We start from the raw sequence: 24,885 nt of genomic DNA, 5'->3' as shown, positions 1-24,885 counted from the left end.
ATCGCAAACCCTCAGGCAGCTCTCAAGTATGCTTTTACACATTGAAAACAATAGGGTGATGATGACATTAGCCTATTACGATCAGCTGGTCTGGACCGAACCTAAAGGACACAATTTCTTAAGAACATTTATTATGGGGACAGGCTTCCTGTGTACTCGTTCACTGTTGACAGGGGATGTAGAGAATTTAAGAACGTTTAGCTACTTACTGCTTAGGCAACAAGAGTGATCTTCTCCTGTTACAGAGAGAATATTGTTTGACCTAACCTTGACCATACCATCGTATGTTTACTGTGTCACGTCTTGGTAAAACGCAGGTGTTTTTTTTTTTTTAAATAGATTTTATTGGGGAATATTGGTGAACAGTGTGTTTCTCCAGGGCCCATCAGCTCCAAGTCATTGTCCTTCAATCTACCCGTGGAGGGCGCAGCTCAGCTCCAAGTCCAGTCGCCATTTTCAATCTTAGTTGCAGGGGATACAGGGAATTAACCAGCAACCTTGTTGTTGAGAGCTCACACTCTAACCAACTGAACCATCTGGCCGCCCAAAACGCAGGTTTTTAAACTTGACCTCTCAGTTGAGAAAATCAGAACTGGTTTGCCTTATTGAATAATAAACTCGAGACCCCTCAGAAATTATCTAATGTGTAGTGGGGTGCGTCTGCCCCATTCAACACAGTATTTGTAATATTCCTTGGATGGCCAATCTCAACATCTTTCCATAATGTCATTAATAGTTGCCCTGGAAACCAATTAGTGAGCCAAACAGCAGGCCATCACGTTTACCCTGCTTTTTATCACTGTAAACTCATTTTTCGTTTCTAATTTCTATGAGACCACCAAATAATTATTTCCAATACTGCATAAAAACACTGGGGAGAGGGGGTGATGTGAGATGAGGTAACATGGAGAATGTTTCAAAATGATTTCAAGTTTTCATCCAGGTTTTTTCTTTTAGCTCCGTGTTATAAATCTGTCCCATAAGATGACTGCCCTGAAACTGAACACCCAGGAACTCTTACAAAGCAAGGTCCCTGTCTAATGGGATAACTTTAGATTCTAGAAAATGTGAAAAGGCATGTGTCTGACCATCCAGCAGTTCTGGGTGGATGACCTAGAGAAAGACTGGCATTTGGAATCAAGGAACTACATATAAGTGGTGTTTTGTAACACTTTAGTAAATGGGGAACTCAGAAGCAATCTGACTACCCAACACTAGAAAAGGAATTAATACACAGTATTATATCCATGTGATAGGCTCTTATAGGGCAGTTAAAAGGGTTAAACTAAATGTGTGAATGTGTAAAAACAGAATGATGTAGTTATATGTTTATGTACATATGTATATACTATGTATCCATGTATCTGTATATGTGTAAATATGCATCTATATATGTCAAAAACATGGAGTACAAGAGGAAAAAGTTCCATGTGTACAATATGAGTCCACACTGCAAAATCAGGGTAGTATTGCCTTTGGGAGAAGGGCAGGGGATAGAGATCCAGGTAATGGTAAAAGAAATTTTAGCCAAATCCAAAATGCTTTATTTGTAAAACAGTGGCCGGAAACAAATATTACAAAATAAGAACAGTTGTCAATTTTGTGGTGAAAACGTATTTTATGTTCTCCTTTCTTGTCTTCTGCACACTTTAAATTTCTTACAAAATGAAATTCAGATTGCACTAGCTACAAGATCTCAAAGACGCGTTGCCGTCTCTGTCCATTTTCTTTCCTGTTATCTGAGCAGTAGTAGGAGCAGGTATGTTTCTCTTGGTTAGCTAATGGCTCATGTTCATGCCAGAATTTCAGCAATTTCAGCCAAGGCAATGAAGTATGAGCTGTTCCATAGTGTGCAAAACATACACACCACAAAGCTACACTGCAATGTTCTCTATTCCTGCATAACAAACCACGGCAAAACTCAGTGGCTTAAAACAATGAGCATTTATTATTGATCAATGATATGTGAGTCAACCGGGTGGTTCTGTGGACCTGAGCTAGGTTTGGCAGATTTGGGTTGGCTTGTCTACATCTGTAGTGGGCTGGTAGGTAGGCTGGGGGTTGGCTGGTCTAAAATGGTTTCACTCACATGTTGGGCAGTCAGCTGGTTGTTGTCTGGGCAATGAGAATAACTAGGCACTCTTATCATCCAGCAGGTTTGTCCGGATTTGTTCACATATCAGCAAGATTCCAAGGAAGAGAAGGGAAGTGAATCATTTCTGCCATATTTTCTCGGCCAAAGCGAGTACCAAAGCCATACTACTCAGGGTTTCGTACATAGAAAAGCAGCTCCCTTGATGTGATCTATTGAAAGTCAGCCCTCAACACAAGGGAAAAGAAAAAAAATCCAGACCAAACTCAAGGGGAAGAAAAACATTAGTACCTCTTGATAGGAGAAACTGTAAATTCACATTTCAAAGGTTAGGGACAGAGACATGGCGTGTGTGCATGTGTAAAGATTTAGAAACACTTTTCAATCTGTCTACCACACCATGGCTTCTTATGGACAACCAAATTAACAAAAGGTTTCAATGCTATGACTAGTTAAGCTTTATGTGCTACAGAATATAAAAGATGAACTATCATATTTAAAAAGAAAATCTTACTAAGTTTCCCTTCCAATAGTGTTTTTGGTTTTCAGACTTTATGTACTGCCCCAAAACACTTGAACAGCCTTCATCCGCTGACACTAACAGGTGTGTTTCTATACAGCTCAGAATGCATCTCACCCAAAATTATTTTCTGGATAATAATGGGCAACTATAATAATAAAGGCTGACGACCTGAAATTGTCTCCAAAGTCACCTTTACAATAGTGAAGATTGAGCAGTAAATAGAACCTGCAGGCTGCTATAATTTACCTTGTGCCAAAGCAGATCTTCAGAATGACTTATTAAATCATTCCACTGAAGGTTGTAAATCTCAGTGAGAATAGTACAAATCAATAGGAAAACACAGTCGAGCACTTTACTACCTATGGTTTTTCATGACCTTCTGGAAGGATGAAGATTGATGTTGCAAAGAAATGCTAAAACATAAAGGCTTATAAAGATGAACTGCTCATGATTTGCATTATTCTTAATTCATGTTTTTGTTTTTTTGCTGTCACTAATCTCTGTTTAACTTTTTTGCTTATGATAATATCGGTATATACTTTTTCCTTATGTCCTGCCATTCAGAAGAATTTGGAAGTCAAAGAAGTTTGAAGATCTGTCAACTCCATGTTTGCTCATGAAGGAAATTATATGAAGGCACAACAGTGTATTTTCTCAGCTTCTGGTGAAGCATGAGCTCAGTGGCCTGAGAAAAGGAACCTTACTTAGCCGGCCAGCCCTGGGCAGTGATACACAAAAGAAGCCATGCTGGAGTATTTTAAGTTCTCAAAAATGGGTTTTCATGGTGCATTTTTCTTGCGTTTTACAGAGCCAGTACCTAGATCTCCCTGTTTTAAATGAGATATAATTTACATACCATAAGATTAATCTTAAAAGTGTACAATTCAGTGGTTTTTAGTATAAGATTCTGATACAGAAGTTACAGATATATTATTTTCAATACACATTTAAATGACTTAAAAGGAAGACATTAACACAATGAATATGGTACTTAACATCAAGGTTTGGCAGTTCAGGAAAGTAAGAATTTAAAAATTGACAAAAGGAAGATAATGTACAATTTTTGTAAGGATGTTCCAGACATTTAAATCATATTTTTAACTGATGAATTATTTGAAAAATTATTAATATACAATAAAGAAATATTTCAACAGTTATTTAAATCAACTTAAGCTGCGAATAATCAGCTTAAGAGAAGTTGTGATTAAGAAATGCCTTTGGGGGAATATAATTTTTCATTACTAGAAAATAAATGAATTGTAAACTCAAGGTATGTAACTATACAAATGTTCTAAGAGACAGTTTACATTCATTTCATTGAAGGCATTTAACAAGTAGATGCTTACAAGAGAAGCTTTCTTTCCCAGGCCATGAATAATCACTGACTACACTTTTTCCACTATCAGAGCACACTGCAGGTGCACCCGGGTTAAATAGGCATTGCATGAACCAAATGGAGCAGAAACCTAGCATGAACACCAGTGCTACTCCAGGAGAGAAACCCCAAACCCGCGTCACTTACAACCAAGTGCACAAAGGTGACGTCTACTCTGATTTAGCAGTTCTGCTTCCCCCGGGTCAGTGTATGCAGAAGTTTCTTTGATGGAACCATTTACAAATTTTTAAAAAACTCCCTGTAGCCCTTGTTGTTCATGACCAGTGATCCTTGGAAGTTAAGGTCAACTGATGTGAGCTCCAAGAAAAGGCAGGTGCCATATTCAAGGCTTGTATGGTACTGGTATCCCTTCAATTGACACGGAACTTTCTAAAGCATCTTGGGCGAGATGAGATGGGGAGGTGTGTGAGAGACTAAAATGAGGACTACAGGGTGACTGGAGAGACCGTAAACTGGTCACCATGGAGAAGGATAAATGCAATAGCCAGCCAGAGTGTGGCAATAAGACAGCAAAGAGTTGCACCAACTTCCAGGAACCACCTTCCAGTCAAGCCGCCCAGTGAGACAAAATCAAAGAAAGAAAGGAAAAGAAAAGGCCTTAACAATAAAGGCACAAAAGTAAAATAAAATAAAACAAAGTTATGAGTCAAGAGGTTACCTTACTGTTCCTTTGTAATACCGAAAGAAGACAAAGCCAGAGTGAAAACACTCTCCTGGTTCTTTCCAACAAGACAGGCTCTGCTTTATTTAGATCACCAAAAATAACGTTTTACAGAATGGGAACCATAACATTACACAACAAAGTATAGCAGTAAAATCTCAAACAAGTCAGGCAACGCTTTTTTTAGATCACCAAAAATAAGGTTTTACAGAAAAGGAACTGTAACAAGCAAATGTATAGCTGCAAATTTTCTTTTGCCATCAATATCAATTCCCTCTAAAATATTTTGGGACTACTTTGCAGTTTCCAAGCAAAACTAAGATTTGTTGGACAGAGTTGCTCAGTCTCATCATAAGAACGAAAACAGTTTGCAAAACAACTTTGCTTAGTGCTAACAAATAACTAAGAAATGTGGGTATTGCTACCAACTCCAGTGTCTACTGAAACAACCTCGCCTCTGCACACTGCCATGATCGCTTCACTGGGGCCACAGCTGCTCTCTTCCCGCTGTCACACATGACGTGTACAGTGGTTAGGCTCAGACGTTGGAGGCCGTTCAGGCACCAAGGAAGTACTCCTTAACAGAAATAACTACAGTATGTAAGCAACTCAGATAAACGGGCCTGCCTCTGCCAGAGGCCCTGGGGTGGGCATCATGTCTGCTCTCTCTGTAAAGAAGGCCCGCCATCTCCCCAGTTCTCCACTGGGAACCCAGAGCGCAAAGCTAGACAGAGAAGCTATTCTTCCAGAACCACCAAAACTTTAATAAATCGCCCTGGGGTTCTTAGTGCTGTAATGTGCCTCACAGGCAGCGACATAGGCAGACTCTGGGAAGAAGTCGTCATGGTATTCTGCTAAAAACCTGGAAAAGAAAATAGCTGGATGATCACCACAGTAAGGACTAAACACCACAAGCAAAATCTTAACTTCCAACCATGCTAAATTTTCACTCTTTTTCAGTATGAGGAAGAAAAAATGGATTTCATTGGAATCCTTTCACTAACAAGTGTACAAATAGAAAGAGAACCTAAAGCCCGCTAGGTGGCAGTCTTGGTTATATAAACGCTTCTGGGCAGAAAAGGCCTCAGTGACTATTTCTATATTTTCCTGTTTTAAAAACAAACTATAAAAAATGAGTTATAAACTCAACAAATGTCACTTGAGAAATTCACTATGCTTATAGTGGCTAAGTCACACCAAAATTGAATGGTATAACTAGGAAAGGGCATTTTGTATCCTAATTTGCCACACCAAAAGGTGTTCCCGTTCTAGCTCACAGTACCAAAACACATACAAGACTGACTTATGTCTGACAATGAATGTTAACGTGTGGCCATTCAAGAGTCTGCAATACACACATGCCACCTTGATGCTGAAGCGTCAAAAATTTCACGGTGGAGGGCTGAAACATTCTCACATGGGTCATATTAACCAGTAAGCTAGTTAATTAGCTTCATGTCTGTTTCCCTGGCCTCTGCCCATCTGTCCAAATTCCTAAAAATTTAAGGATAAACCTTACAATACCTTCTTCAGTAAAAACCGAGTTAAAATTCATTCGAGAGTGAACTTGTTCTTCTTAGATCGCACCCTTTTTTTGGTGATTACTGAGTCCACTGATTCTCTGGTTGATGTCTTCGGATACATTTTCAAAACCAATTACTGTATTTGTTTGTAAATTTTTCTAAGTTACTTCTTAAAACCCTATTCTATTTTGTATTGGGCATACTTCAAAATTAGCAGGCTTTCCTATGCTAACTCGCAGCTACAGCCACCTCTTCATATTTTATTGGCATTATTTGATTTTGGATTATAAAATTTTTATGCCAAATAGAGTTGTGGATTTGTTTGAGGGAGAGGCTGGAAGGGAAGAGGGATTTTTATTGTTTCTAATAAAATGTTATAAAGCCTAATTCCACTCACACTTTTTTCAAAATGCCTGCATGAAAGTATCTTTGAAAAACTCCATGACTGATTTGTCTGGCTGGAGTGTTCACCGCTCTGTGGGAGATCCTACTTGATTAGCGCTTACAGGTGGAGGTCTGACTATAAGGGCGCCCCCTTAAAGAGAAGGAAGAAACAAACCCAGGTAAGTAGGACGAGCTGGGTGAGCCAGGGTGACGACTAGCCTTGAACGCCAAGGAGAGGAAGTGATCTGTAGACATCTGGGTGGAAGAGAGCTGGGCCAGGCATAAAGGACGCCGGGGCCACGGCACGGTGGTGGTAGCGGGGGCGGTGGGGAGCTCAGGGCAAATGATCCTATGATGTAATAAAATGACTGGCTCTGTCAGGTTAAAGAAATAATACCTTTCTCTGAATTCACACTGTCAACACAGACTACTGGTCATTTATCTTAGCTCTGAAGTAAACACCAATACCCAACTTGTAAATGTTAATATTTAAGTTACTTTATGTATGTGCAACAAAGAGTCTAATACTTAAGGTACTCCTGAATAAAACATAAAATTAACTTATCAACCTCAATCACTTCTACTGTAGAAAGTTAACTTTCTTTTCACGAGGTTATCCAACTGGATTCTTCTAGAGACACAAAAATTTTTATCCATATAACGAATACCCTTGACTCAAAAACCAGATGGAAAAAAGAAATAGCCCCAAACCCCCTATGTTACAATTACAGTTAGAATCAACCACACTTAGGTAATACTGCTACTATTTAAAATATCACAGAGCTAGCTTCCACATCTGCAAAAGAGAAATTCAGAAAAGTCACACATAAGGCAGTAAAGTTGTTGACAAAGTAATAGAAATACCTCAGAAAGAGATCAAAGTGCTTCAGTAAAGCCTTCAGATTCTTCTCAGAAAAGGACATCTTTCCAAGGATTTCTGGAAGTTTCACTACATTAAAAAGAAAAGCAAAACCATTTATAATCGGCAGAATCCGGCAATGAGTAAGACACTCAGGGATCGTCTGGGTCTCTGTTTGTCCTTATTTGAATTGAAATTAACATTTACATCATCAAACAAAACTAAAACCTTTTCCTGAAGACAAAGACAAAGTAGTAGTACAAATATTACAAATAATTTTTATGAAATTTAAGATTCATTTTTTTATTTACAAATTGTATTGTTATTTATAATAAAACAGTGTTAAATGCTCTTTACAACACCACAGCAACATAAGGAAATACAAAATGAAAGGGTGCGGGCATTGTTTTAGATATGGCAGTTGGGAAAGCCTCACAGACCTGAATAAAATAGAAGCGTGAGCCAAGAAACCTGTGCAAAGAGCATTCCAGATGGTGAAAGTAGGGGGGCTGGTTAGGTCAGTTGAGCGTGGCTGATAACACCAATCCCGACATGGGCCACTGTGAGCTGTGCTCTAAGATTCATTTTTTTTGAAGTCACCTTTCAGTGATTTTTCTCAGATCCCCAAATTACCACAAGATGTATATAAGCTAACAAGAGTGTTAAAACCAAAGCAATAAACACACACACACACAACACACACACACACAAAAAAAAAAGAACACAAGGAGCAGGATTTCTTACCAAACAATCGCAGCAAGTGTTGTGCCCCGTAAATGTAAGAGGGTGGAGGCGGCTGGTCGCCTGGTGGGTAACTGTCGGGTACAAGCTTCCAGGAGAGGACCTGCAAAAAGCACGAACGGACTGCTTTATTATATCTTAACACTCCATTACCAACAGATCTCAACACTTGGCATTCCGGAAGAAATACATGTGCTTTGACATCTTCAGGCCAGCAGGCAGATGCACCAGTCAAGTGTCACATTCTCACCCCCAAGCTCCCGGTCATCCCTCTGGCACTGCAGGAGTTACTCCACAGCTGGACCAGAAAAAGGGGGAAAACAGTGACAACAAACCACTGTGGAAGTTCTAAAGCCACCCTCTGATTCCCATGAAGCTCTTTGTCAGCATGATCCCAGGATACAGGAATATAATGTATCATGTTGAAGAGGATCAAGCTACAAAACGATTAAGTTCAAGAAGACACTTGCAAAAAAGTAAATACATAGTATAAATGTAATTATGCAGACACATAGGAAAAAATACCAAGAAGTGTACACCAAAATGTTAACGTTCATTTCTTAGTGGTGGAATTATTATTTAGGGGGCATGAGAAAAATGTATTATTTTTCAAATAGATCATACATTAGCATATATATTAATTTTCTATAATTTTGAAAAACATTTTTGCTTTTTAAATCAATCACAGGAGGATCCACCTTTCTTGGCAACAGAGAGACACTTCTAATCACCTAAAAATTGTAACAGTAAATTGTATGTAGAGGGAAAAAATGCCTCTATCAAAATAAACACAAGGTGGGGGGAAGACTTAAAATTAGATTAAGGAAATATCTGATTTCCTAATTTTCAACAGCTACTACCTATTAATGGACTGTGACTGTTTTGGTCATTTTGCCCCTTTTCCCTTCTTGGAAAGCCTTGATGTATTAGAGAATGAAGCAGTAAAAAGTAACCCAGACGTAATATATGTAAAGTGTTTATGGTGCCTAGTTCATAGAAAGTAGTTCATAAATGTTTGCTATCATTATTCTTCTTTAGCTGAAGACTTGCATTTTCTGTATGGTCATCTGGAACTTGAAAAAACCCAAATGCTTTTACTTTTTTTACATAACTCCCTAGACTTTGTGGTGTAATTAAGATTTGCCAGGTGTTTTTAACTTTGGCGGTGGCATGGACGTTTTATTTCTTTGGTTGAGTTAGTGAACAGATGTTGAATACTTACTTTCCCATCATCAAAGTATACTTTAATTTCATAAAATCATTAAAAAGGAACATAAGCACATTAATTCCCTTGAAAGAAAAAAAACAAAAAAATCCTTTCTAAGCCTTTCCTCACTGTGATGATAATGTGTATATACATGTGAATAAATCATCACTAAAATATATTAAAAAACATTTCTGACCAACTATAGTATATTGTCTGGATTGCTTTTATATATTTATAAAATAAAATAACTGCAACTTAATAGAAAAAATAATAACCCAGCGATGTTTTGAGCAATATTAGTACTGTTTCGAGATTCCCTAATTCCTGCTACGTTATATTCACTTTGGAAATTTAATAGTTTGACCCATTGAATCAAATGAAAATAGACTTCAGCCCTGGTAACTGATTTCTTTTCCTTCACTTTGAATTTTAGAACTGCGGGTGGAGTTTTGGGCTTTGTTAAAATAAAAGCTGAATTTCAAAACTCTGACAAGCTTCTGTAGAAATGCTTCAGTTAACTATAGAACTATTTTCCTGAGTTGCTGCTTTACCTTTTGGGATCTGTGAAGTTTAATCTGGAAACAGTAAGGTCAAAGGAAACTCTCTACAAGATAAAGCAGGATGCCAAAACAACTCCAGAAAGGCCAATGTAGCCACTTTAACAAAATGAAATCACAGAAGCTCACACGTACTCCCATGGTTTTGTGTGACTCCATGCCAAAGGTCTTAGTTTCAGCCCCTGCCTCACTGACCCCACTGCTGTGCTGCAGAATGCCGTTTTTAGCATCTTCATACCAGCCCCCGGCAACTAACCCCGTGGTGAACATACAGAAACTTGCCATCATTGGAGGCATGAAGCGCATGTGTCCAGAAGCTGGTCATTTAGCTAGTTAGCAAGGCAGTCTACCTCACTCACTCAATTCTGCATCTCAATGCAGGGTAGCATCTCCTATATACATTAAGGGGAAAAACAACAGGTTTCTAGTGGAGGGATTCTCAACTAGGGCGTGCACGAGAGCCACCTGTGGTCTTAACAAGAAACGTGTGCACCCAAACCCTCCTGATGCAGTGGGGCAGCAAACAGCATCGGGACGAGAGTCTCAAAGGATGTGGATGCAGAGTCCTGGTTAAAACACACACACTCATAAAGGTGGGGATGCATGCACTAGGTCTCGTGAGTCATTGGGAGAGCCTGCTGAAGTTCAACCATTTACTAGAAAGCCTATTTTTTCACTAGAGCTTGCAGCTGTATCTATAACCACTAGATGGCGGGCTCACGCCACTGACCAAAGTGGGAATGGTCCTACCTGAATATTTAGATGTTTTAAAAGAAACATCATTCCCTTTAAATATTAGGTTGATGCAAAAGTAATTGCGGTTTTTGCAACTATTTTTAAACTTTTAGACTGCAATTCCTTTTACACCAACCTAATAACAACACCAGCAGGACCTTCTTGTCTGAAAACTTGTACTAGAAAATTCCTAACTTTTCCTCAACATTATTGTAAAACAAGTTGGATTTTCCAGCTTCTCTATCATGGGTCAGCCAACTATAGCCCTTGGGCCAAATCCAGTCAGACCCCCTTGTGCTAAAAAACGGTTGTTATAAATGTATAATATTTCATGGCATGTGAAAATCATATGAAATTCAATTGCCAGTCTGCATATATGAAATTGGACAGAGCCATGTCCATTCATTTACGAACTGTCCACACCAATTTCATGCTTTAACAGCAGAGCTGGGTAGTCTAGAAAGAGACCGTATGGTGTGCAACCCTGAAAATATTTACAATCTGACCCTTGACAGAAAAAGTTTGCTGACCGTCATCAAATGTTCTCTCTGCCTTGTAAAGTCATCTCCTCCTGTACACAGAAACAAGGAAATCCCACCTCCTAGGTGAGATTCACAGAATATCCCAGTGGACTAAGACATCTCCCGAACCCCTGAAACTGCCTACATCTGTTAACTGGCCTTAAAAATAAAGTTTTAAAATGAGAAGTGTCCCCATCTAGAAAATGGAAACCTGGTGGCAAGATAAGAAATTGAGGTCAAATGTCTGGCCTAATGATGACATTAAGCATGCTTTCAAAGGGATGGCTATAATTTTACTCTTAAGGATGGATTTCATATTTTGAAATGGTTGGAAAAATAGCAAAAAAAAAAAAAAAACCCCACCAATGTCTCATAATACATGAAAGTTATCTGATATGACATTTGTGCCCATAAATAAAGTCTTCTCGGAACATAGCACGCTCATTCATAGTACCCGTGGATGCTTTGGGAGTTGGGTAGTCTTGATAGAGACTGTGTGGCCCGCAAAGCCTAAAATATTCACTCTCTGTCTCTGGCCTTCTGCAGAAGTGTTCCAACACCTATTCTACAAAATGCAAATACAGGAGGTCCTTAAATCACATCATTTCGTTATAACGTCAATGCGATGCCCTAGGAACTTACCTTAATCTTGTTTGTATCAATTAGCCTGTGGGAAAACTGGTACACATCGTTTCTCTTAAAGTCGAAGAACCTACTGATGACTTTAAGTGAGGACTTACTGTACTCATATTTCAGTACTTAAGAGAGAAGATAAATGTAAGTGTAGAGTGGAATCCTAACAGTTTCCTCATTTTAGAAACCAACAACACAGTATCACACAGCGTATGAACCATTCTGTTAACGATTAAGAGCAGTGTACGGCTTCCAAGGAAACCCTGTCTCCTCCCACAGGACTTGAGCAACCACAAAAGGACCCACTGGGGATGAACAGCAGACACTTGCTCTTTACCTCATTTATTTCATTAGTTCTTCTGCCTTCAAAGCTGGCAAACACTGCACTCCCTTCCTTGCTAGGGGTCAGAGGAACAGGGGAGGATGATCTGCTATGCACAGGTGTCTCTGCAAAAGGAAAAGATGTTAACTATTCCCTTATAAATCACACAGCCATGAATTAAAGACCACTGGAAGACTGTTACACACAGCAGAGAAGTTATTAGTCTTTAACAATAAGACTCTCCTATTATAAGACAGTACCTAGAATATTATTAGGCCTAAAAAAAAAAGAAAAAGGAATCAAGTACTGATAGAAGCTACAAGATGAACCTGGAAAACATTGTGCGCAGTGAAAGCCACAGATCAAAGGCCACATATGGCATGATTCCACCGATATGCACTCATGCCCAGAAGCGGCAAATCCAGAGGGGCAGGAAGTAATTAGTGGTTACTTAGTATGGCAGATCAGGACTGGGCAGGGAGGGAATGGGGAGTGATTGCTAAGGACTCGTGAGACAGAGCTAACTAAAGCAGTAGGCGCCAAGCATCCAACTCCAGAGCTGAAGGTGTAGTGGCGCCCCCTCCCAGCCAGCTGCTCACAGGCTAGGGAAAACACCTCCTAAGCCTCAGTCAGGGCCAAAGCCCTGGGTCCAATTCCTGCAGGCCAGTGGGCAAATCTGGCTGTGACTGTGTGCTCTAGGCCCGTTGCTGGCTGGATTCCTCTCAGGAACGCAGTGCCTGGCCCAGACCAAGCAAAACTGAATGGCCTCTGGGATCCAGGAATGGACCTACTCTTTTCCAGGTGCAGGAACAGCTTGGGCATGCTGGCAGATGTGTCCTGCTGCCGGCGCTTGGGCTGAGGCGAGGCACTGCTCTCAGACAGCCTGTCGCAGTTGGCAGAGTGGCGCGTGGACCGCCTCAGAGACTGCAAGGCTTCTGGCTCAGCTTTGCGCCTTTTGGGGGTGGCCGGTTCACCTGAGGTTGGCTGACTCTCCGTGGACTGCGGGGTGGATGGATTCAACAAAGGTGGGCTTGGCGAGAGCTCCTCCTGGTTCCTACAGAAGAAGAGGAAAGAGTGTCACAAATACCCAGCTGACAGAATCTCTGCAAAATCTGGAGGGGTTCTTAAATGTCCTCCTTCAGAAAGAATAGAAAACATTTTGAAGTCCACTCCTGGAGGCTATAAACATTTACTTCCAAACGTACCAAAACAAAGATTTTCTTAAAAAGTAACATATAAAATCATTTTAACTCTCTCAATAACTGTGAGGCCTGCTGGTATTAGAGATTGTGATGCCCCTTTTATATGTGTCTAAGAGAAGGTTCTCCATTGGGAAGGATTTTGCCCTCCCAGGGGAACACAGACACTGTCTGGAGACACTTTGGGTTGTCACAATTGAGAATGTTCTACCAGCATCTAGTGGGTGAAGCCTAGAGATGCTACTTAACATCCTACAGTGCACAGGACGGGTCCCACAGCAAAGAACGATAAGGTTCAAAACATCAATAGGGCCAAAGTTGAGAAACCCTGGTCTCGAGAATGCCACATTCTCTCACCACATTACTGGCAGGACTGGAAAAGCCTCAAACACGTGGAAACAGTTCAACCTGGACACTGGGAACCTGGAAGTTCGGAGTAGGGCATGGGGAAATCAACACAGGTCCCCAAGGAGCTGTACAGGCCTGTCACCTGGGGGTGAACCCAACAGGAAAGGAAGGCAGGCTGAGAAGAGATGGTCATGAGGCAGACAGAGAACCAGGAGCCAGGAAGGAAGGGAGAAGGGGATGGAAGGGAAAGGTGGCTTATGCAGAGCACAGAGGCAGAAGCAAGAGGCTCAGAAGGCATCTCCGCAAGTCCCACAACCAGCAAGGGAGCTGAATTCAAACCCACATCTACCCTTCTCCAGCAGTGTTCTCTTCACCCCAGTGTCTTTGGAAAGACAGGGACAGCTGCTCAAAGTCCAACCAAGTGCTCTACACTGGAATCTCCACTTGGTAAACTCTTTCCGAGCCATTTGAAAATGAGTGATGACTTAGTTTCCCCAGGAAAAATGAAAACCACCACTCTTCAATCTTCTCCCTCCTCCAAACATGCTGGCCGCACAGCATCAGACAGAAATCTTCAAAAACAGATTCAACTATCTGATTGCTGATATCTGATGGGTGAACTGCAGGCTAACTTACCTGTTAGTGCTTGTGGCACTTTCCTTAATCGGAAGAAAAAATTTGGACGAAGTCACCTTTTTATACTGAACTTGTTCATATGGATAGAGCAAAACCAGTGGGAGAGTGTAATCAAAGGTTATCCTTAATCCATCCACCATTTCCTTACAAAGGTCAACGCTGGAAGGATTAAAAAGAAGAGGTTAGAGACGCAATAAAGTAACAGAACTTCCCCGAATACCACAGTGAGGTAGTATGTTTTCCATAAGGCAGAGTTTTAAACATTCCGTATTTAACACCTACAAGCATAAAGCATGAAATGAATTTGTAGATGTCAACAATAAAGAACTAAATGGGAACCCAGATCTAGAATATGAAGTGCAGCAAGTATGCTATGATTTGAACTAAGCACCATGAAAACAAATGAAATGAGCGCGTTCGGTGCCCCACGAGTGCCCAAGCAGCCAGTGCTGCAGCTGGACAGACCCCAGTCGCTGGGAGCTGAACGGAGCGGACGCGATCAACTCCTAGCACCTGTCTGGACTTGAACAATCTACCTGTGACTCAACTTCAGCTGGGTCACACGCACCAAGGCACGCTATGAGGACGATTATAGTGATACCTCGGTTTTCAGTTTTTGAACGTTCCGGGAACACCGTTCAAGTTCTGAAACATTCAAAACCAGCCAACAGCTAGGCCTCAGGATCTTGTACTCAGCGGAAGCCACGTGACATGTTCGACTTCCGAGGCGTTTGAAAACCAAAGCATTACTTCCAGGTTTATGGCATTCATAAACCGAAATGTTCGTCAATGAACACGTTAGAAAACTGAGGTACTATTGTATTCAGACTGTAATAAAGACGTGTTTGTAAACAAGCTTTGAAAACATTCTCACTGCCCATTTTGGTGTTCCTCAAAGAACAAGTTAAATCCCAAATATATCACTGAACAAACTAGTCTGGCGTTGCATCCAGACCAGATACCTATATAGTTATTGAACATTTCAAAAAAGGGACTGTATTTTGATATTAAACTGTGTATTAAGTGATGTATTAGATTAATTCATAATAACTTAAACAGAAACAGTGTTACCTGTCCTAAATAGAAGTCACTATTCTAATACACAAAGAGAGAACCACGAGATGCCAATCCCCCTTCTCCCACTCACTTCTTTTCTGCTGGGATATAATGCACATTCATGCTGGTATGTGACATAGCATGATGATGACGAGGCCTCTCATTGGCTGAAAAGGCTGCATTGATAGCAAAATGCTTCACGTAGGATTCCAAAATAGTTATGATGTTGGTCTGGCACGGAAGTTTCACTAACTGTTAATAAAAATATACACATCTGATGCAATCATCTCACTGTATAAACCATATATTCCAAGAAACAGCAGTCTGGTTCAAAATACTTTTTAAACTCAAAAACAAAGCCAATTCTGTTTTGAAGAGAATCTTTTAAATAAATGTGCTTTGAAGCTCTTCGATGTTTTTCTTCTACTGATCGCATTCCCATGTAGATTACAGTATTAATTTTTTAAATAAAAGCAAGCAGTGATCCATTAGAACCACCTGGGGAGCCTCTAAGACTATATCCACAGCCGGCCCCCATCACAGATCAATTTTGTCTTCCCCTCTGGGTTGAAACCCAGACAGCAGGACTTTGCAAAGCTCCCTAGAGGATTCTAAGGGGTAGCCAGGGCTGGGAAAGACTGCATACTTTAATCAGCAGCAGAGCACTACTGTCAGAGAAGTTTGAAACTTGACTCAGTATATAACCCAAAATATAAATTTCATTCCCCAAGCTTCTCAATTGTTTGAGTCTGTGATTACAAAATATGGCTAAATGAACGCTGTTACAAATCCATGTTTTATGTGTTCTCTCTGTATACCCGTTTCCTCCTGTTGATATAGTAACAATCGTCCTCAAGCTTCTTCTTCAGAACTTCAGGGATTTCTATAGTTATTATTCTCTCTTCCATCTCCCTTTTTGTGTGCAGCTCCAGTTCTTCCTTCTGCAATATCACAATTCCATATCCTTAAATTACTTAAAACAGTAGGAGAGTCTACATCCAAAGAAGGACTAACCCACAAGAGCCTATATGATACAAACCCCGTTAATTTTCGACATTTACACCAGTAATGATGCCACACGTTCTAATGGAAACTACATTAAAGGCCAAAAGTCAACTTGTCTTAGTGCACTAACGATACTGCAAATGCTTATTTTCTTTCTCCTCCATTTAAGTTTACCAGTAGGATTCACGTTAACTTCGAAGGCAGGCAGAAAATGCCAAACTCTGATACACAAGATTTAAAATTCAGTCACCATCATAAAAATAAAGTTCACAACTTCAGTGAAAAGAGATAACTACGATTTGTGGAAATACTTTATGGGTATAAAGTCACCAAGAGGTTCACACGGTGACTATAAATAAGCGCTATTTTCCCTTAAATATGAAGTACAACTTCATAATGTTTGGTTAAAAAACGCCTTTTTACAAAATGATTCACAACTGGAGAATTTGACCGTATAATTTTACCACTACAATATGTACTGAAGACAGAGCTTTTACAATAAAAACTTTTTACCACTTCAGTCTTTTCTTCAATATCACTTTCTTCACTTATTGCTTCATCCTTTTCTTCACTGCTGTCATCAGAGGAAGTGCTTATTGCTACGTAAAACAAAAAATACGTAATGAGCTTAAAATGTTTCCCTGTCTATAACTTCAATGAATCTTCCCTCTCAATCCTGCAGCATAAAAAACTAGGTAACATTTCTAACATTTCTTTAAATCAGAGGAAATAAGTCAAGCCACTTACAGTTCTCATCATTTTCATCTTTTTCTTCAACAGGGAGGCTTTTCAAGACAGAGTCGACACCAGGCAACCTGCAGCGCTTCTTCTTTCTTCCTGTGCTTCTCCTGAAAAAACAAACAAAAACACAACTGAAACAAATTTTTTTTTTTTTTTTTTTTTTTGTGGTTAAATTATTTCATTCATACATATTTTACACATTTCTAGGGCTTACTTGGAAGGGGTCTGTGCAATTGAAAGTTTCCAAAGCTTAACTTTTTTAGCTTCATGGTAAATCTACCTCTGGCACCAGCCACCATTTTCTTGAGTGCTTAGAAAATATGGAAAGCTCAGCCCACCATACAAATTAATTGAAGATGACTTAGCATTTGGAGACTATTCTTTGAGAAAAGACTTTATCAAAGATTAGAGCTAATTCATGCTTAGGAACGAGGGTCCTACGGCAAGGTATAGATATTTCTCTTCAGATGTGAAACAAATTTTGATGTTGACTGATTTGGGTCTTGAGGTAACACCAAGACATAATAACAAAGATTCTTCAGTACCTGATAATTAAACTTTAGAACATAAATGGTAATCACCATTTCAGAATATCATACAATACCCTCTCTGGAAACACAGTAGTTATTTAGAATACAACAGAAACACTCTTTACTAACACACTTTCAATATGTAAAATTATTAAACCACATTGGTCATATTTTACTTTTATGTCATAAAAACTCTGAATACTAAGAGGAACTATATTGCATAACATTTTACGTCTTGATTTTTGTATTCTTACAGGCGAGCTACAGCTTTTCTTGCCAGTTTACGCTGTAATCTCCGATTTTCATCAGTATCATGGAGGACATGATCTTCAGCTGCCCATCTATCCCAGCTAATCAAACAAACAAAAAAGATGTAAAAAGTCAGTACTTTAGTTTGGTATGAAACAAATGCTAAAAGCACCTCACAGGTACAGTAACTGAACCAGAATATACATTTCTAAATACACATTTTAGAAAACTATTCAAATATTTTAAAATCACCAAAAGAAGCAAATAAACTGAAAAAGGAACTCATTTAGACAAAGAAGCAACTGGGGTTTCCAGAATTACCCACAGAGAACACAAATACAATCAACTTAAAAGTAATCATTATTCTGAAAAGGCAAGGTTTGATAAAAAGCAAAAACAGGAAATTAAGCTTTCCTACAAGTGTTTCTAAAATTTAACAAAGAAGTTTGCAATGTTCCTGTGCTGCACAGATGATCAATTTTCAGTTCAGTTTAACAAGTATACTCACCTTCTGTTCCAACCATTAAAATGGATCAGATATTCTGGGATCTTTCTGCCTTTTTCGTCTTTCCCAACAATAACATCGACGATCTGAAACCAGGAAATATTGTCCACAAATGACAGAACATACAGAATACTAGAAGCTAGATCAGGACAACTAGATCATAGATCTTTTTTTAAAAGAAAAGAAAGCATTCGCTCCTTTTTTAGACTGAGAGCTGCGTTGAAACATTTTCCCTTTCAATTCCATTTTATTCCTGAGTGGATGCCTCAAAATAGGAAACATCCCTCCAACCTCCCTGTGATTGGTCTCTGGAGTGTGAGAATGAAAGCAGCTTCTGAAGCCATTGGCCAGCGAATTTGTCCCTAAAGAAGAGTCCTGGCCAGACAAGAGAGCTGCAGCCCTGCGACCTCTGGGATTTGTAGTCTCCTCAGCTATGCTGTGTCCAGGGCCAGGATAGCTAGTAAGTTATGCCATTCCAATCAAGCGGTGTCCCCAGAGAGGACATCTGCGGCAAATGACAGGACGTGTCACCCTGGGAATACTCAAGGCGGGGAAGGAGATAGGAAAGCAAACAGAAAACAAGAGCTGCGGGGGCGGAGCCCAAAAGTAGAACACGCAGAGCCCGGGGTCCTTAGGAAGTGCCCCAATGGGTAGCGCTGCGCAGACGCACCTGGGACAGCCCCCACCCCCGGACTGCGATGCCCGCTCCCTCTCGCCATCCAGACCTGAGGAGCTGCAGACGTGATTCAGTCCCTCGCGAGCCCCCGAGACCTTAGGTGGACGGGCACGGGGCGCGACTCGGGGATTGAAAACATAAATGCTGCAAGGCCCTGAGGGAAGAAGGCACCGGGTCAACCTTGCCCTCGGGGCCTACGGGAGGGGTCGGGCCCAAACACGACTGGGGCCCCAGGGCAACGACGTCGCAAGTCGATGGGCAGCGCTCTGGCGCGACGGATTAGGACCTGGGTCAGTCGGTCAGGGCGTCGCACGAAAGCCCACGCGGCGCTGGACCGCGCAGGATGAAGAAAGATTAAACGCGAAGGCAGAGGCCTTTAGTGGGCGGCCTCCTGGACGCGCGGCCCTCTATGCCGTCGGATGCGCAAAACAACGGCGCGGCCGCAGCCTCGCGACACCGCTGGCGCGAGGCTTCGGACCGCGCGTGCGCCACCCCGCGCGCCGGGCGGAAGCGGAAGCGGAAGCGCCCCGCCCCTGCCTCCCCCGCGCGGCGCCCGCGAGCGCCCCCTGCTGTCCGCGCGGCGCCGTGCATGCCCAGGAGCCACAGGCAGGGAGCGCCCGGGCCCCGCCGCTCCCCCTGCTCCGCGCCGCCATCCGCACCCGCATCCACATCCCGTCCGGGGACCCCGGCCCGCGCCTCCTCCCTGTCCCTCCGCGGCGGCACCTTGGCATCGTATAGCACTCGCGCCTTGGTGGGGTCAGGCTCGAAGCACAGCACTTTCTCCCCTGAGTGGAATTTAAATTTCATGCCCTCGCTCGCGCTCATTTGCTCATCCTGGCGGAGGGCGAGGCTCCGGGGCGAGCGGAACGCGCGCGGTTGGGAGGGAGTGGGATGGGGGCGAGGAGGTGGTGCGCTGCGGCGGGGCTGGGAGGGAGGGAGGGAGGGAGCGGGGAATGGCGGAGGCTGTGGCCGTCCCTCCCTCGGTCCCGCCTCTGCCCGCCCAGCGCTGCTGCCGGACCTCGGAGCCGCCAGGCGCGCGCGTTCCCGTGTGAGCGCGTCCCCGCGAGTCCCCGCCGGGCCCGGGAAGGCTGCGAGAGGGGAGCGCCAGACGTGGCTAACGTCTTCCGGCAGAGCGGTCCCTCCCGCCCTGGTGGGAAAGGCGGCTGACGCGGGCTGTGCCCAAGGGGTCATCGCGCCCGGTGTCTGCTCTCCGGCCCGGGAGTGGGAGGCATATAGGGAGAGAGCCTGTCTAGGGTGGGCACTGAAGGTGGGCAGGCCAGCTGGTGGCTGCTCTCCAGGAGCTCCCTGGCCGCGCCGGCCACCTTACAAGAGCTGCGCGTCGCCGACTGTAGCTACGCGAGGACTACGAAGGGTTGGAGTCGGTTCTAGATGGGCAGTGGTCTTTGGCGGTGGTGGAAGAGTCAGTAAAGCACTGGGGCAAACCTGGGCAAGGACAAGCAGGTGGCAGGCCTGGAGCCCCCCAGTGACAGCGGTGAGCAGTGGGCGGTGAATCTGATGGGTCCTTACCACGTCGTTAACATCGTAAGACTCGCTTCCAGCTTGGTTTCCCAACCCCCAGTGCTCAGAGTTGCTCCCAGCTCTGTATTCTCCAATACATTGAAAACTCTGAAGGCGAGAAGTATTGCGACTGCGAGGCCGGTACTAGCGGGTGTCTGCACGGGGGGGAGGGGTGCTCAGGAGATATTTGATGAAGGAATGACAAGTGCTGGGAGACTCTTGAAGGGCAATCCTCCAGAGACAGGAAAGATGATGCTGGGTTTTTTTTTTCTTTTGAGGAATGGATAGCCTTTGGGCCGTGAGTTACTAGATTAAGACCCAGCTGGGACCAGCTTTGAGGCTCTCAGGTCGTAGTGAACTGCCAGTTCTCCATACTGTGGGTTCTGTTCTTGCCTCCAGAAATTTGCACTTGCCTCTCCCATCACCGGGTTTCTGATACACATTCTTCCCCTTTCAGCTTGCACATGGCCAAGAAAAAATCCTTCAGGCTTCTCTAGATGAATCATATACTCCAGTAGTTCCTCCCAGCCTTCTACTCCGTTTCTTGCCTTTACTGCTGTGCAGTGCAATAGGCTATTAATTTGTAAAATGCCATCTTTAAGATACTCAGCTCCTTGAAGCTTGGAGGGTGGGTCTGGGAGAAATCTCCAGTTCATCACTACATACTCATGGCACAAAATAAATATTTAATGAATAGATTTATAAAATAGAATTCACACAACTTGGTGACCAATTGGATGTGAAGGGGTAGACGGAAGGAGGAATCCTGGGAGAGTTCGAGATTTTTGGGCATGAGTTGGGTGAGTGATAGATCCATTGGCCAGACTAAGGGCTACCAGAGGAGGGACAGGTGGGGTAAAATGGGCAAATATTACAGCAGAGAAACCACAACTGGAGCCATGATTCCTCTTCAGGTTGTGGTTTATCAGGATTCAGATCTTGATGGTGGTGGTCTCCATTAATGTCGGGGAGCTCATTCACAAGTAATTGCATGTCATGGCTAAACCATAACTGAAGTATTTGTGTTTTCATTTTTCTGGCCAGTGAATGCAGATTTCCTCTTTAACCATTCAGAACGGGGCTTTAGAAGTTTTCTTTTGTTTCTCTCTATTACCATCCTTTCTTATGTCCTTGAGCAGTGCCTTTTTTCCTGTCCCCCTAAAAAGTCCAAGAATTCAAAAGCCTTCAGGATCCTAAAAGCTACAAATCGCACCAATGGTAGCATCCCTTGCAGCCACTAGAGAGGTCTCCATCTATTACTAATACGGTGGAGCATCCTTTTTCCTCTTGGGTGTAAAGGTAAAAAACACTGGGCTCTGGGGTCAGGGCCCATACTTTGTCACTTCCTAGTTTGTGACCTTGGGCAAGTGATTAGTCTCTGCGAGGCAGTTTTCTTACATTCAAAATGAAGATAATAGTGGCTCCTACCTCACAGGGTTGTCTTAGGAATAAATCGGTCTACTCTGTGTATATGCTTTTGCGTAGTACCTGGTAAGTGCTAGGTAAATGCTTGCTATTAATATGAGGCATTTCTTGACCATTTCTCCTTGTCCCTCATTCATTCATTCAACAAATATTTGTTGATCCTGTGTGCTGGAATCTATAATAGACACACCAAGAAGAATACAGATATTACGCCTGGGCTCAGAGAGGACACTTCAGGAGGGCCAGAGAAGCAGGCAAGCAAGTGCAAGCCTCCTGTGTGCTCTCACACAGTTGGTATTGAAGAGGGCATCGCAGTGCTCGCGTCTCTCTAGGAGCAGGGCCAGTCATAAAAAGCTCCAAAGACGACATCACGTTCGTTAAACAACAGATTGAAACATTAAAAATTTTAAGAGTTGAGCAAAAATCAGTTGGAAATGGGTAGCGGGTTAGAAGTGCTTCACTGTCAGGAGCTCACGGGGAGACTTACAGACAAAAGGCAGAAATAAAAAAAATGTTGATTGGCCATAGTGTAAAGACTAGCTGGCTCTTTGTAATTGGTTGTCGTTAGCGTTTTGATTTTATAACCTTGAGGCATTTACAGGCATAAGTTTTGCTTTGCTTATGTCAGCCTCCGCGGCATTGGAGCCACCTCAGTCTAGTGGCCTCCTTCAATTAAACAATTCCCCCTTTCGGTCATCCTCTCGTATATGATTGATTGACTAAAAATTTGGTATTAGCTACTCAGTTACCATCAGAGTTAAGGTGCTCTTGTTTCATTGTGAAAATCCTAGGTTATGATGTCAGATCTGTGAAAGAATTGTTTTTGCTGTTCATCTCATTTATCTTGTTTCTGTTTTTCCAGGCTCACCAAGACCCTCCGATGTACTGCTTATAGCTGTGAACATGCATTTAAGACCTCTGAGAGAACAGCGACACTATAATGAGGATAATACCAAGAGACTTAGCCAGGGCCTCCATGAACCAATCCAACTGGTATCAAATACATCAAAGAATGTACCTGAAGGGGCATCAATCTGTTTTAGTGAATTGGCTTGTTTGTTAATTTCCTGTATTTGCTACAATACTAGAGGTGTTAGATCCAGGTACAGCAGGAGGTATTTGTTATGGCACAGATGCCTCCTTATTCAGCCAATAAGTAACGCAAAACAATTATCTAAAACCACCTTAGCAAAAATGTCTAGGTATTTCTGCTGTGCAGCTATAGCCTTAGCAATAGATTGAATGACACTTGTCATAGTTAAGGAGCCTTGTCTTCCTATGTATTAACAGAGAGAAAAAGCAACTAGCAAAAAGGCAAAAGGAATAAAGGTTTCATATTGGAGGTGAAGACCTTGATCCATGATCTTGGGAGAGCTGTCCATCTCAAGATGCTGTCATCTTCTGGGGAGGAACCTCACTAGTCAATTTTAATTTTAGACCTCCAGCTGGTGTGCAGTTCCAAGAGTCTGGAGGAGCCATTTTTAATGGGGGGACGTGGACCTAATGTTCAATTCCCTGAAGTTTGGCTGCAGCCTGGGTAGTGAGGAGGACCTGGTGTGATCCCTTCTAAAGAGGTTCAAGGGCAGTCTTAGTTCTTAGAGATTCCAAATCAGAAGGATGGGAGAAAAATGGAAATGTTAGTTGGGAAAGTTGTAGCCAGATAATTGAGGAAACTAGAAGAATTGGGGATCCAGTTTACAGGTACACGATGGTTTTCTTTCACTCATTATTTCTAAGTTTTAATTACATCTATTGATTAGAATTCTTTTTTTAAAATTTTATTTTATTAAATTTATTGGGGTGACAATTGTTAGTAAAATTACATAGATTTCAGGTGTACAATTCTGTATTACATCATCTATAAATCCCATTGTGTGTTCATCATCCAGAGTCAGTTCTCCTTCCATCACCATATGATTAGAATTCTTAATCCTCAGAACCCTTTACTCCTAGTGAAAACTAAGAAGTAATGTGAATTGTTATACCAGCGTTCTCTGGTTTGGCAAATATAAATACATTTCATAATTTCTGGAAGTATATTCTTCCTCATAGTAAATTTTTCCATGTGGCACAATACATGTTTACTAATAGACCCAAATATCTTTAGTTCCTCTGTAAAAACCAAAAGTGGATAAACCTATGTTGAGTAATTAATGTTTCAATATTTTATCTTATTTGCAAACGATCTAGATCTTCAAGGAATAGCCATCATTTAAATCATCTCAGTATAACTTCAAGGTTTTCAAGTTACCAAAAAGATTTTGGAAACTATTTTAAATAAATATACCATAAAGCATAATTATTGTCAAAAAGTCATTTATAAACCTTCATCTTAAATTATTTTTTAATTTACTTATTGTTAGATTACTCATGAAGATTTCATGTGACATTAAACAGCTAGCTAACATCTTAAGTTGTCTTGCTGACAAGTTCTGTAAAAGATAAAATGAGCTTATTTGACTTTTGGTAAACGTAGGTAGAATAAAAGTATTATATTTAATGCCTGTTTTAATTAAACCAACAAACTTAAACTAGTTTTTATTTACCGAAGATTATCTTAGATCATGTTAACTTGAAAAACTCTTGGGTTCTATATTTCTGAGAGTATACTTGATTTATATAAATGCTTGTTTCTCTTTAAGCCTATTAAAGGTTTTTACAAATTAATTTTAGTAATACTATCTAGAAGTAGAAAAATAGCACGCATCTATAACATACATGCATATATATATACATAAACATAGATGCAGATCTATGGCTTTCGTTTTAAAATTTTAGCCATGAGACAAATACAATAATGCAAAATTAATTCATTATAAAAAAAAAGGTTGGATCCAAATTGT

The 24,885-nt window shown here is 41.6% G+C and overlaps 1 protein-coding gene across 5 annotated transcripts; it reads right to left on the bottom strand.

Annotated features, from left to right (window-relative positions):
* Positions 1-4,728: 4,728 nt before the first annotated feature.
* MSL3 (MSL complex subunit 3) lies at positions 4,729-20,038 on the bottom strand. Of its 5 annotated transcripts, XM_019746304.2 has the most exons (14): positions 19,823-20,038; positions 18,427-18,509; positions 17,924-18,019; positions 17,146-17,246; positions 16,912-16,997; positions 16,212-16,334; positions 15,485-15,645; positions 14,338-14,496; positions 12,946-13,208; positions 12,170-12,279; positions 8,183-8,282; positions 7,444-7,528; positions 6,755-6,928; positions 5,298-5,534 (listed from the first exon to the last, which is right to left on the bottom strand). In XM_019746304.2, the coding sequence occupies exons 1-14, from the start codon at positions 19,922-19,924 to the stop codon at positions 5,435-5,437; spliced, it is 1,743 nt and encodes a 580-aa protein (XP_019601863.1). In that variant the 5' UTR covers positions 19,925-20,038; the 3' UTR covers positions 5,298-5,434. The 5 variants fall into 5 exon arrangements, with proteins under 5 accessions (XP_019601862.1, XP_074179340.1, XP_074179339.1 ...); XM_019746303.2 differs by lacking the exon at positions 6,755-6,928 and having other exon boundaries at positions 4,729-5,534; XM_074323239.1 differs by lacking the exons at positions 6,755-6,928; positions 19,823-20,038 and adding an exon at positions 19,386-19,570 and having other exon boundaries at positions 4,729-5,534.
* Positions 20,039-24,885: the final 4,847 nt, after the last annotated feature.

This window comes from Rhinolophus sinicus, chromosome X (assembly GCF_036562045.2).
Source record: "Rhinolophus sinicus isolate RSC01 chromosome X, ASM3656204v1, whole genome shotgun sequence".
In the NCBI taxonomy this organism is placed as follows: Eukaryota; Metazoa; Chordata; class Mammalia; order Chiroptera; family Rhinolophidae; genus Rhinolophus; species Rhinolophus sinicus.
The sequence above is the reverse complement of the archived record's forward strand: the minus strand, read 5'-3'. Positions and strand labels throughout refer to the sequence as shown.